The 12,324-nt window shown below is 46.2% G+C and overlaps 1 protein-coding gene and 1 pseudogene across 1 annotated transcript; both read right to left on the bottom strand.

Moving 5' to 3' along the window:
- Positions 1-1,422: 1,422 nt before the first annotated feature.
- On the bottom strand, positions 1,423-3,294 carry LOC146724522 (uncharacterized). The gene has a single exon (XM_085479681.1). The coding sequence runs from the start codon at positions 3,292-3,294 to the stop codon at positions 1,423-1,425; it is 1,872 nt and encodes a 623-aa protein (XP_085335807.1).
- Positions 3,295-8,074: 4,780 nt separating this feature from the next.
- LOC146724521 (small subunit ribosomal RNA) lies at positions 8,075-9,255 on the bottom strand (annotated as a pseudogene).
- Positions 9,256-12,324: the final 3,069 nt, after the last annotated feature.

Here is a 12,324-nt window from a genome sequence, read left to right as displayed (position 1 = left end):
AAAAGAGGAAAAATGCGTCGGAGCTTTTTCTAGAATGTTCTCTTCCACGTGGTAAAACCGTCTCTGAATTTGCTAACACGCGCGATTCCTCAGGTTAACATGAATTTCACTTACCTTTAGTAGCACTTTCTTGATCGTGTCGGCTCGTACTTGGAGGTAGTGCGTGCGGCGAGGGTCGTTCACTGGGATGTTTGGCGGCGGCAGGCGTCGTGGTTGGAACGTTATTGGTATGCACTTCCACTGTAGGAGTTCGTCGCTCTTATTATTTTTATTGTTGAAAATGTCCTCGTATTCAGGATCGGCCTGATACTCCACTCCGAGAAATTGAGAGTATTCCTCGGTCGCTGATTCACGATAGAGTCGGTTTAGTTTTCGTAGTTGATTCTTCCTTCCCGCGCGTCGCGTCTTAGGCATATTGAATTTGATGCATCCTCTGAATGATTACTCAAATAAGGAGAGTTGATATGCGGCGGACCTCACTATCAATTCCTTATTTTGGCAAATGCTGAGAATGTTAATTCTAACTGTGATGAGCGGTGGTCCGCTCCAAAACAGTTTAAATTATTCTGAATTCAAATGCCGTATGACAAATTTAAACGCTGTCGTATTTTATCACGGGAGTGGAAGTTTTGAGGAGTACTGAACACTAGTTTCACACATGAATACACTGATTTATTCGTATAGTAGTACAGGATTTGAAACTAGAACTTAGAATTTAGACTTAGACTTAGAATTTAGATTTTAGAGTTAGGATATTATACTTAGAGTTAGAATTTTAGAATTAGAGTTAGAATTTGGACTCAGAGTTAGAATTTAGAAGTGCGACTGTACTGTTCGGTGTCGCGCAGAGAACTGACGAAATTCGGGACTGTTCTGAGGTCCTTCGTTTCGGCGGCTCGGGCCTGCGGCGGCCTGGAGAGGGGGAACTCTCCGGAGTAGGGGCTCTCACCGTGGTGGGAGACCCTTAGGCGCTACGAAGCGCCACGCTTAGTTTCTAGGCGGAGTTAAGCGTCATGGCCGGCTTTGGCGCGTTTTTCAAATAATGTTTGATAGTTTTAGGATTTATTTCTTATAGATGGAAAAAAATTTACATACCCGGACATAGTAATGAAGCCGGACGTGACAAAGTGCTGTCCGGACGCAGGACCCCGTGATGCGGCAGGTAACAGGTACCTCGTTGTGGCTCAGCTGGCGCTGGTGCAAGCATCATATGTCGCAGTTCCTTGTACTTTTGCATGAACTCTACGTACATGTCCTTAAAGTCGGCATCTTTCTCTAACCTTTTCTCCGTCTGTTGCAGAGCACGACTGGCGACGCGACGAGTCCCAGACAGATCCGGGAGAGGCTCGATCGTTGGCAGCCGCACTATGTACCTGCCGTCAGGAGAGCGCGAGTGATGACGGCGGTAGTGCTCCTCGCACTCTAGTTCCGCCTTGGTGAGGGTCGGAGATGGCCTTCCTCCTGCTCCCAGAACCGCCGCACCAAGCAGGTGATGTCCTCCTCGATTTGGCAGTGATGAGCGGAGATGTGTTGGCTGGGCGCCGTCGAGCTAACTGTACCTGAGAGAATCCAGCCCAACGAGGTTTGTTGAGCTACTGGATCCTTAGAACCTCCTTTTCGTAGACCCTGACGGATGATGGTCCCATATACGTCGGCTTCCAGTAGGATGTCGACGGGGTCCGAGGAGCAGAATTCCGGATCGGCGAGCTCCAGGTCCTCCAGATGGGTCCAGGTTTGTCTACTGCTGCGGCATCCTCCGGAAAACAGCGTCAACTTCGGCAGCACCAAAGCGTTGACGAAGGTGGGCGATTCCCCTCTGCGCGACTGCAGGGTAAGTCTCACCTTCCCCTTTGTCACTCCGGTCCTTTTCTCTCCGACTCCATAGACACTAACGGCGGCTGCTTTTCTAGGGAGTCGTAAGCGCTGCGCTAATCGCTCCGAAATGATGGAGGATTCGGAGCCCTGGTCGATCAGAGCGCGAGCGGACTGCCAGCTTCCGTGGCAGTCGAGGACGCGGACCCTAGCCGTAGCGAGCAGCACCGTTGCGGAGGAAGAGTCTGCGCCTTGAGCCACGTGAGACGTCGTGGCGGCCTCGGCTTCCCGGAATGCATCGTGAAGCGAGGAGTGATGTCGACTGCCACACGCTGTACACGTCTTCTTCGAAGAGCACTCGGAAGATTGATGCCGGCCAAGGCAGTTTGAGCAGAGCTTATGCTCACGGACGAGCTGCTTACGCGCCATCGCCGTCTTATCCTTATAGTCGCCGCAGAACATAACAAAGTGGTCCCCCTGGCAGATGGAGCACCGGTTTCTGGACTTCTCTTTTGGATTTTGGCCTTTGACGTGGTGGCTCCTCGTTGATTTCGTAGTGCTGGAGCTGCTGCTATCGTTCCTGGCCGGAAACAGCGCCTCCAACGTATGGAGCCGACGTTCTATGAAGGCCTCAAGCGAGGCGTAGCTTGGCGGACTCGTGGTGTGACTTATATCACTCTCCCATTCTCGCCTAGAGCGGCTGTCGAGGAGCTCTACGACGAGGTGGACGAAGAAATCCTCCGTGCGGTCTATCGGTCGGTCTATGCTCTTCAGGGAGCTGACAGTTGTTTTTACTCCATGGAAAAGCCTCCTCAATTCAGCGGCGGATTCGCTTTTCATCTTGGTCAACGCTAAGAAATTATTCAGATAATTACAAGTCAGCAATCTTTTGTTCTCGTAACAATCGCTTAGAGTTTTCCAGGCGATTTCATAGTTGTCTTCTGTGGTGCTGAGGTTACGAATCAGCAGATCGGCGTCACCCTTCACACAAAGTTTTAAGTAGTGTAACTTCTCCACAGGTTTTGCTGCCTGATTCCGGCCGATGAGGGATTGGAACAGATCCCGGAATGAAGGCCAATCCTCGTATTTCCCGGCGAAGGTAGGCGGTTGGATTTTTGGAAGCGCTGTCCGAGGAGCGGGACTAGTTGTCGCGGCCGCGGTAGAGCTGGCTGCCTGTAGCTGCAGCTGGAGAGCGCTCTTCAGATCGAGCATGAGACCCTTGTTCAGCAGGTAAGCTTCCTCGCCTAAGGACGGGATGTCCTGTTTAGCGTAGACCTCATGCTTTATTTCGTCAACCAGATCGGCTAACGTATCATTAAGAGCGTCGAATTTATCCCATAGCTTCTCGAGATTTTGAAGCCGGGCCTCCACCGCGCCGAGGGTCATATTGGCCTCGCCGAGCTTCCGCAGGTTCTCGAACGCGCGCGAGATCTTGCCGTACAGCACCGTGGCGGTGGCAATGATCGCCTTCGTGTCTGTCATTTCTAAAAAGATTTCTCTGTTCCAGAAGCACTGGTCACCGACACTCAATCACAATCGCTTTCGTGGCACCGGATTCACAGGAGGTTCCGGAGGAATCCGGCTCGAAGGACCAAAAAATGTGCGCGACGGAAAGATGGATAGGACGTGGTCGGAAGCGAGACCGAGAAATAGACACAACACTCGACACACGCGTAACGTTCACAAAAAAAATATATTTATATAAACTATTAACAAAAATTACAATTAATATACCGCACCGAATTTACCGAGAGAATTAGCCGAGTCGTAAATTACTAAGTGTCCGCAAGCAACGGTAATGAATTAGACAAAGACAAGCAATAAATTAATACAATTGTCGCTCGTATATTGAAAACAAAGTGATAAATATAAGGCCAACTTATCGAGCTGAATATTCGAGATGTTCAGTCAACTACCATTTATTACATGTATAAATTATAAAACTACAGTCATTATATTAAAACTAACGCAAATTACAATCATTCTATAAACGTTTCGACCGCACGCGGTCTTCTTCAGTATAATTATTGAAATATAAATTCTTGCAATTCACATAATATCGAAATTTAATTATAGTTATTCAGAATCAAGAGTTTTTGAGTAATTAACGCGTGTTTCAATCCGTCCTGTCCAACAATGTTCGCCTCGATATGATCCCTGATTTTGTTCAGATCTCGGATAGTTTCATCGTTAATATGCGAGAAATTAACCCGTTCCGTAGGCGCTGCGATTTATAAAAAATTACCGATCAACGCATGTCCAAATTATAATATGTATCCCCTACAATTGGTAGTATGCTTACCTATCATCGTTCTTCTTGATAATTTTGCTACTTATTAACAGTTATTAAGGATGACACATAACAAACCAACAATACAGAAAGACAGCTCATTTTAAACTCTACTTGATCGGAGAGCGTGCGTGTTTATATATGATCTAATATCTATGTTTTACTCGTTAATGTCCTATTTGTCCTATTATTATTTCTTGTTCGCTAATATATCCAAAATATCAAAATACGACTCGCTAAGTAACTCAGTATCTTTGTTTAAATTTAGTCCATTTTTTTGTTCCTTGATATGTAGCATCTCAGAAATGAGTCTTTTATAATAATTATTTTCGTTGTCCATGATCTTAACATTGTCCCAATTAAAAGTATGATGTTCATTTATTATGTGTTCAGAAATTACTGAATGTTTCGTTGAGTCCAACCTAATATTATTTTTATGTTCTTTTATTCGCGTCTGCAATTGCCTCTTTGTTTGGCCTACATAAGATGCATTACAATTATTGCAACTGATCTTATAAACCACATTCGAATTGCATGGATGTTTAGTTTTATCTTTCTGCGCTTTAATAATATTATCCAGTTTGTTGAGACATCTATACCCTACCATACAATTTTTATTTTTTACCGAGGAAACAATCATTTCTGAGATCCCATCTATATACGGAATGACAAAGAATTTTTTATTGACCGAGTCATTTCTTATACTTTTTGTTCTTTCTATGTTGGCCTGTCTCTCTATAATGCTCCCCTTAGATATGATGTGTTCTATCCGATGATTAATTTTTTTAAAAATCAGATCAAGAGGGTAACCATTGCTTCTGAGTATATTAATAATTAACTCCAAATTTTTATTAAAAAATAGTGGATGTGATAGCAATAGACATCTGTCTACAAGGTTATATATTATTCCTATTTTGTGGCATAGTGGGTGGTTTGAATAAAATGATAACGTCCTTCCTGAGAAGGTTTCTTTTTGATACCAGTCTATATATATTTTGTTATTAATAATTTTAAGTGATAAATCTAAGAAATTCAAGCTATGGTTAACCTCTTGTTCGACCGTGAATTTAAGTCTTTCATGATAGTTGTTAAAATTATTCACAATCTGAGTCATATTAGTCATAGAGGTGGCCACTATTATGTCATCCACATAACGAAAATAAAACAAACATTCCAAATTCAACGCTTTGAGAACTGTATCCTCAAGATCTTGCATAACCAGGTCTGCAATAATTGGTGATAACGGTGACCCCATAGGGGTCCCAAACGTCTGTTTATAAATTATGTCATCAAATGTAAAATATGTAGAAGTCAATATGAATTTTATACCCCCCAAAAATTCGTTTTTCGGTATTTTAGTATTTATTCCAATGTGATCCCATCTATCGTTAATACCGTCAATCGCAAGATCCAGAGGAACGTTCGTAAACAAAGACACCACATCCAAGGAAAACATCCTATCATTCTCATCAATCTTTTTACCAGACAATATGCTGTACAAATCAAAACTATTATTAATATGACTTTTCGCTTTGGGTAGACTAGTTCGTAAGGTGTTTTGTAAAAACGAAGCCAGCGAGTATAGAGCTGTATCAACCGATGAAACTATGATTCTAACTGGATAGTTTTCCTTATGGATTTTAGGTAATCCATACGCTTTTGGAAGGAGAGAATCACTACAACGTAATTTATAATATTCGTTTTTTGAAATATAATCTTCCTTAAGCCATCTCTTCAACAAATCATTCAAATCGTTCTCTATTTTTTTGCACGGATTTTTTTTAACAATAGTGTAAGTGTTGACATCTTTTAAAACGTTTTCCATTTTGTTAATATAATGAGATCTTTCCATTGCCACCGTAGCATTACCCTTGTCCGCGCGTGTGAATAGAACATTCGGATTGTCTTTACAAAATTTTATTAAATCTCTGTGTGCACCAAGTAATTTTTGTTGACTTACGTCATTTTTATCCTTCGTGTTCAGAAGTTGTGCAAATTTTGGAACCGCGATATTTCTGATTGTTGTGAGATTATTAATATTATTTCGTTTGCTATTACTCTCTATGTCCTTGATGAATTCATGTATCGCTGTTTTTTTACTAATATTCGGAAGACAGAATTTATCACCCATTTGCAACAGATTAGAAACGTTAGGCGGAATGTCTGTGTTGGAAAGATTAACAAACCATTTTTTATTAGTATTTTCCAAAGGGTTAATTGTATCATTGAGAAATTTATTGGCTTCTATGTGTATATTGATCTCCTTGGCATCATTAGTGATTGCCCTGAGAGAATTTTGTGATATTTTCGTCGGTTGTGAAGTTTCAAAATGTAAAGAACAATGTATATCTATAGGTTTGATGCTGTTGATATACTTATAGTGTTGTTTTTTCTTAAGCCAATTGAATTTCTTTTCGTGTGCAGTAACCAATCTGTTGTGGCAATTTTTAAAAGCAATGTTATGATGTTCGAAAATTCTATTCCACGCGAGTACAGGTAAACGATTAAATAACCCGCTGGTGAGATGAAAAATCCTATTTTGTAATGACTCTACCTGTCTATGCAAATCAAAGATTTCAATGCTCATCGCATTTGTTTTGAATTTGTACAACATACTATCTAGTCTTCTGATCGATCTGTGATGAAAAACGTTAAATTTAATGCGGCAAAAACCTTCCAAATGTGTAGGAAAATATCGCCATTTTTACAATTTCTTAAAAATTCCAATTTTGCTCTCGCTCTTATTAACAAGTAATTCGCATTAATCCATTGTTTAAAATAATCTGCGGTTATTCTTCCAAAAACTCTATGAATAAAATTAAAATTAAAATAGTAATCAGTCCGTTTTGTGTTAAATTGACGCATTGTAAGGCCAGCGTATATTAAAAATAAATTAATACAATTGTCGCTCGTATATTGAAAACAAAGTGATAAATATAAGGCCAACTTATCGAGCTGAATATCCGAGATGTTCAGTCAACTACCATTTATTACATGTATAAATTATAAAACTACAGTCATTATATTAAAACTAACGCAAATTACAATCATTCTATAAACGTTTCGACCGCACGCGGTCTTCTTCAGTATAATTATTGAAATATAAATTCTTACAATTCACATAATATCGAAATTTAATTATAGTTATTCAGAATCAAGCAATCTTTATCGTATGAACACACTTTATTCGCGATGAGCAATCGGAAAAAGCGCCGCGGTCGCGAGAGAGGAGGCTTATATACGCCTTGTAATTCTAGAATATTCGAGTACATTTGCTGTCGTTCTATTGTGATATTAAGGGTGAAGGAACGTTTACTGTAATTATTTACTTGTTTTTCTCTCCTCTCGCGCGACAGCGGTGTTTACAATTTAGACTGTTTTAAGCGCTTGTTTTCGAAGGCGCGGAGTATCCGTATACTCTCGCGGCCGAGCGCTAATTTAAATATAATTTAAAATACGCATGTTAGACCACGATATTAATTAATAAATTATATGCATGCTGCATGAGGCATGATCGAGATGCATGAATATTTTAACGCTTTCTAGTCCGCGGGTTATTACCGTTCGAATCTCGAACACTGCTCGTTCAAGTAGTTTGTTACAATCCTGGCGTTGTGTGGTCAAGCACCGTCTTGTTGAAAGAACATTTTATTTCTTTCAAATAGTGGCACTTCTTCTAAAAAATCGGGCAGATTTTCTTTCAAAAGTTCCGCGATACCATAGTGTACGCCTATTTAGCAGGCTAGAGTCTCGTTCGTTATCGGAATTAACCAGACAAATCGCTCCACCAACTAAGAACGGCCATGCACCACCACCCACCGAATCAAGAAAGAGCTATCAATCTGTCAATCCTTCCGGTGTCTGGGCCTGGTGAGGTTTCCCGTGTTGAGTCAAATTAAGCCGCAGGCTCCACTCCTGGTGGTGCCCTTCCGTCAATTCCTTTAAGTTTCAGCTTTGCAACCATATTTCCCCCGGAACCCAAAAGCTTTGGTTTCCCGGAAGCTGCCCGCCGAGTCATCGGAGGAACTTCGGCGGATCGCCAGCTGGCATCGTTTATGGTTAGAACTAGGGCGGTATCTGATCGCCTTCGAATCTCTAACTTTCGTTCTTGATTAATGAAAACATTTTTGGCAAATGCTTTCGCTTCTGTCCGTCTTGCGACGATCCAAGAATTTCACCTCTAACGTCGCAATACGAATGCCCCCATCTGTCCCTATTAATCATTACCTCGGGGTTCCGAAAACCAACAAAATAGAACCGAGGTCCTATTCCATTATTCCATGCACGCAGTATTCAGGCGAAGGTAGCCTGCTTTAAGCATTCTAATTTGTTCAAAGTAAACGTACCGGCCCGACTCGACACTCAGTAAAGAGCACCGCGACGGGATATTAGTTGGGCCGCCCCTCGCGAGGCTAAGCCCACCGGTAGGACGTCCCACATCACGCCAGTTAAACACCGCGAGCGGTGAACCGACGGTGTGCGACACAGATTCCACTACGAGCTTTTTAACCGCAACAACTTTAATATACGCTATTGGAGCTGGAATTACCGCGGCTGTTGGCACCAGACTTGCCCTCCAATGGATCCTCGTTAAAGGATTTAAAGTGTACTCATTCCGATTACGGGGCCTCGGATGAGTCCCGTATCGTTATTTTTCGTCACTACCTCCCCGTGCCGGGAGTGGGTAATTTGCGCGCCTGCTGCCTTCCTTGGATGTGGTAGCCGTTTCTCAGGCTCCCTCTCCGGAATCGAACCCTGATTCCCCGTTACCCGTTACAACCATGGTAGGCGCAGAACCTACCATCGACAGTTGATAAGGCAAACATTTGAAAGATGCGTCGCCGGTGCTAGGACCGTGCGATCAGCACAAAGTTATTCAGAGTCACCAAAATAAACGGTGGACGAACGGCGAGCCGCCCGCCACCGATTGGTTTTGATCTAATAAAAGCGACCCTTCCATCACTGGTCGGGACTCTGTTTTGCATGTATTAGCTCTAGAATTACCACAGTTATCCAAGTAAATGTGGGTACAATCTAAAGAACCATAATTGATTTAATGAGCCATTCGCGGTTTCACCTTAATTCGCCATGCACTGAGACATGCATGGCTTAATCTTTGAGACAAGCATATGACTACTGGCAGGATCAACCAGGGAGCTTCGTGTTCGGTTACTCGCAAGGGAGTAACTCGCGAGCGAGCCCGAAGACTCGTCGCTAGCTCTTTTTCGCGCGCGCGCGCGTTCGATGCCGAAACACCGACGCGCGCGCGACACGCTCGTATGTGCCATTTTATTTGCCGCCGGTCTTGCTCAGCCGGTCGGCGACACTCTGCTGTGTTTAACGCTATTATGTAAAGCGTACGAGAGAACGACGGAGGCGAGAGTAAACCCCCGACGCCGCCGCCTCTCTCTTCTTCCTCCTCCTCACCGTTCAAAAATCCACAAGATCAAAATACTCGTGTTCTTATTCTCCCAAATGTTATGATGCGCGGTCTCGAGAGACCGCGCGATTCACCCTGACGCTAGATCGACGATGGCGATGCTTAGACGTCGAGGACTGTTCTGTCTGGTTCGTACGCGTTTAACCGCACACGACCAGCAATAAGATTTCGCTACGGCGTACAAAGCGAGCGGGAAGAAGCAACTCTTCCCGCAAACTCGTATCCGTGGAGTAGATGCTCGGTAAGCGCGACGATTCCGCTGCTGCGTACGAAACGAGAGGGAACCGCGCGGCCAACACACTAGAGGCGTGCGCGCCACATAAGAGCCATTCGGTCTTGCGACACCGACTCGTGGCAATGCTGTGCTCGTAATAAATAAGTGTGCGTTAATTTTAGGCGCGTTCGGCGACGAACGAGAAAAGCCGCACCGTAATCCCCGGCGAAGAGGAATACGAGACGACGCGAGAGTCGAACGTACGTTCTCGCGAGACACACAACCTCCAAGCATGAGAAGACTTGGCGGCGGCGCGTTCTGCGACAATCGTATATTATTTTATATATTCGTGGTTTCCAAAATCAAACATTTTATATATAAATGTTCTCTCCGTGTCAGAGTCGCGACTCGACAAAATCCGTTCTCGACCCGTTCGGGCGATTCTTCGTTTGTCAACGTCGAGAGCGCGACACGTACAATATTAATCTCTCCTACCTCTTATAGTACCCAACCGACCGGCCAAGCGGTCGGCGACGGTACGGAGAGCGGTCGAAACACGCCGGAGTGGCGAGAGACTCGAGAAAGTACGTTTACGACTCGTCCGGACTCGCTCGACTCGTTCGACGCGCCGAGCGCGACGTATCTCTTATAGTACCCAACCGGCCGGCCAGGCGGTCGGCGACGCACGGTCCTACGCACGGCCGTATGCGAGCGCGAGCGCCGAAAGGCGCGTTCAATCGAGACATTGTCGCGGAGAGCGAACGATCGAAAAGTCCTATTGTACGATAAAATATTATCACGATAGCCGTATGGCGAATGTCAAACAACGATAATTAGCATTAATTAAGAAGGAAACAAACGAAATGCCGGGACAATAAGGTATAAGCACCGACGGTACCTCCGGGCCGGGCGGCACCTCCGGGCCGGGCGGCACCTCCGGGTCGGGCGGCACCTCCGGGCCGGGCGACACCTCCGGGAACCACGGCCGACCGGCGGCACCTCCGGGCCGGGCGACACCTCCGGGAACCACGGCCGACCGGCGACACCTCCGGACCGGCCGACACCTCCGGGAACCGCGGCCGACCGGCGACACCTCCGGGACGGGCGGCACCTCCGGACGACCGAATGATCTCTCGAAGTCAGACGACCGCCGGCGGTACCTCCGGAACACTTAACGACGATTTACGGCGCCGCAACGAGGAGAGCTACGTAAAAACGTTTCGGACGAAAGTTACTTACTATTCGGCGCTCGCTCGACATGAGGGCGCTGTCCGATTACTAACTCGAAACGTGTCTCTCAAACCCACGTGTCGGAGACATATATTTCAAATTATTACGGATGATACGCAACACGCAAGCTGCGGTGACCGCGATTACGGTACGGAACACTCGCCCGATGCGAAATCACGCGCGCGGCAACCGAGACGGCTCGTTACGGGCGTGATTATACGTGCGGCACCACATAACGGCCGGCGTCAACTTATGGGACGGACGGCACCTCCGGGACGGGCGACACCTCCGGACGACAGAATGATTTCACCAAGTCCGTCGCCCGCCGGCGGTACCTCCGGGGCACTTGACGGCGAGTAGCGCCGCTACGAGGAGATAATGCTACGATACGGAAATACGTTTCGGACAAAGGTTTCGTACTTTTCGACGCTCCGCACGACCGCGCGACACGATTATTACGATAATCTGCTAATTCCCGGTTAACACTCGTCGGATGCACAATCTTCGAGATTCTACGACTGATACGTGGACGAATGCAGGCAGGATGCCGATAAGCGAAGCCGGAGTGTTTGCACGAATAAACTTTCCGATGCGTCCTCATTTAATTAATCTCATTTAGCTCGCTCGTTAGCGGTACAAGCGAGAACTCGGGAACAGGCGCAAGTTCGCTCGCGGTGCGTTGCTCTCGCCGGCGAGCGAGAAATTTTTCCAGGCCCGATAGCGGCGTGTTGCCTTGATTAGCGGGCGACACCTCCGGCGGCACGCGCCGCCCGTAACCCAAGTACGATCGCGGCGTGTTGCTTTCGTTGGCGGGCGACACCTCCGGCCGCACAAGCCGCTTTTTCTAAGTTCGCTCGCGGCGTGTTGCTTTCGCCGGGCGAGCGACAAATTCTTCCAAGTCCGTTCGCGGCGTGTTGCTTTCGCCGGGCGAGCGAGAAATTCTTCCAAGTCCGTTCGCGGCGTGTTGCTTTCGCCGGGCGAGCGAGAAATTCATCCAAGTCCGTTCGCGGCGTGTTGCTTTCGCCGGGCGAGCGAGAAATTCTTCCAAGTCCGTTCGCGGCGTGTTGCTTTCGCCGGGCGAGCGAGAAATTCTTCCAAGTCCGTTCGCGGTGTGTTGCTTTCGCCGGGCGAACGAGAAATTCATCCAAGTCCGTTCGCGGCGTGTTGCTTTCGCCGGGCGAGCGACAAATACTTCCAAGTTCGCTCGCGGCGTGTAGCTTTCGCCGGGCGAGCAAGAAATTCTTCCAAGTCCGTTCGCGGCGTGTTGCTTCGCCGGGCGAGCGAGAAATTCATCCAAGTACGTTCGCGGCGTGTTGCTTTCGCCGGGCGAGCGACAAA

The sequence above is a fragment of the Nylanderia fulva genome, unplaced genomic scaffold (assembly GCF_048542155.1).
Source record: "Nylanderia fulva isolate GAGA-0341 unplaced genomic scaffold, ASM4854215v1 Scaffold1270, whole genome shotgun sequence".
NCBI classification, from domain to species: domain Eukaryota; kingdom Metazoa; phylum Arthropoda; class Insecta; order Hymenoptera; family Formicidae; genus Nylanderia; species Nylanderia fulva.
The sequence above is the reverse complement of the archived record's forward strand: the minus strand, read 5'-3'. Positions and strand labels throughout refer to the sequence as shown.

Excerpts from the sequence above, each read along its gene's own strand:
- LOC146724522 (XM_085479681.1), bottom strand. The coding sequence starts at position 3,294 with ATGACAGACACGAAGGCGATCATTGCCACCGCCACGGTGCTGTACGGC.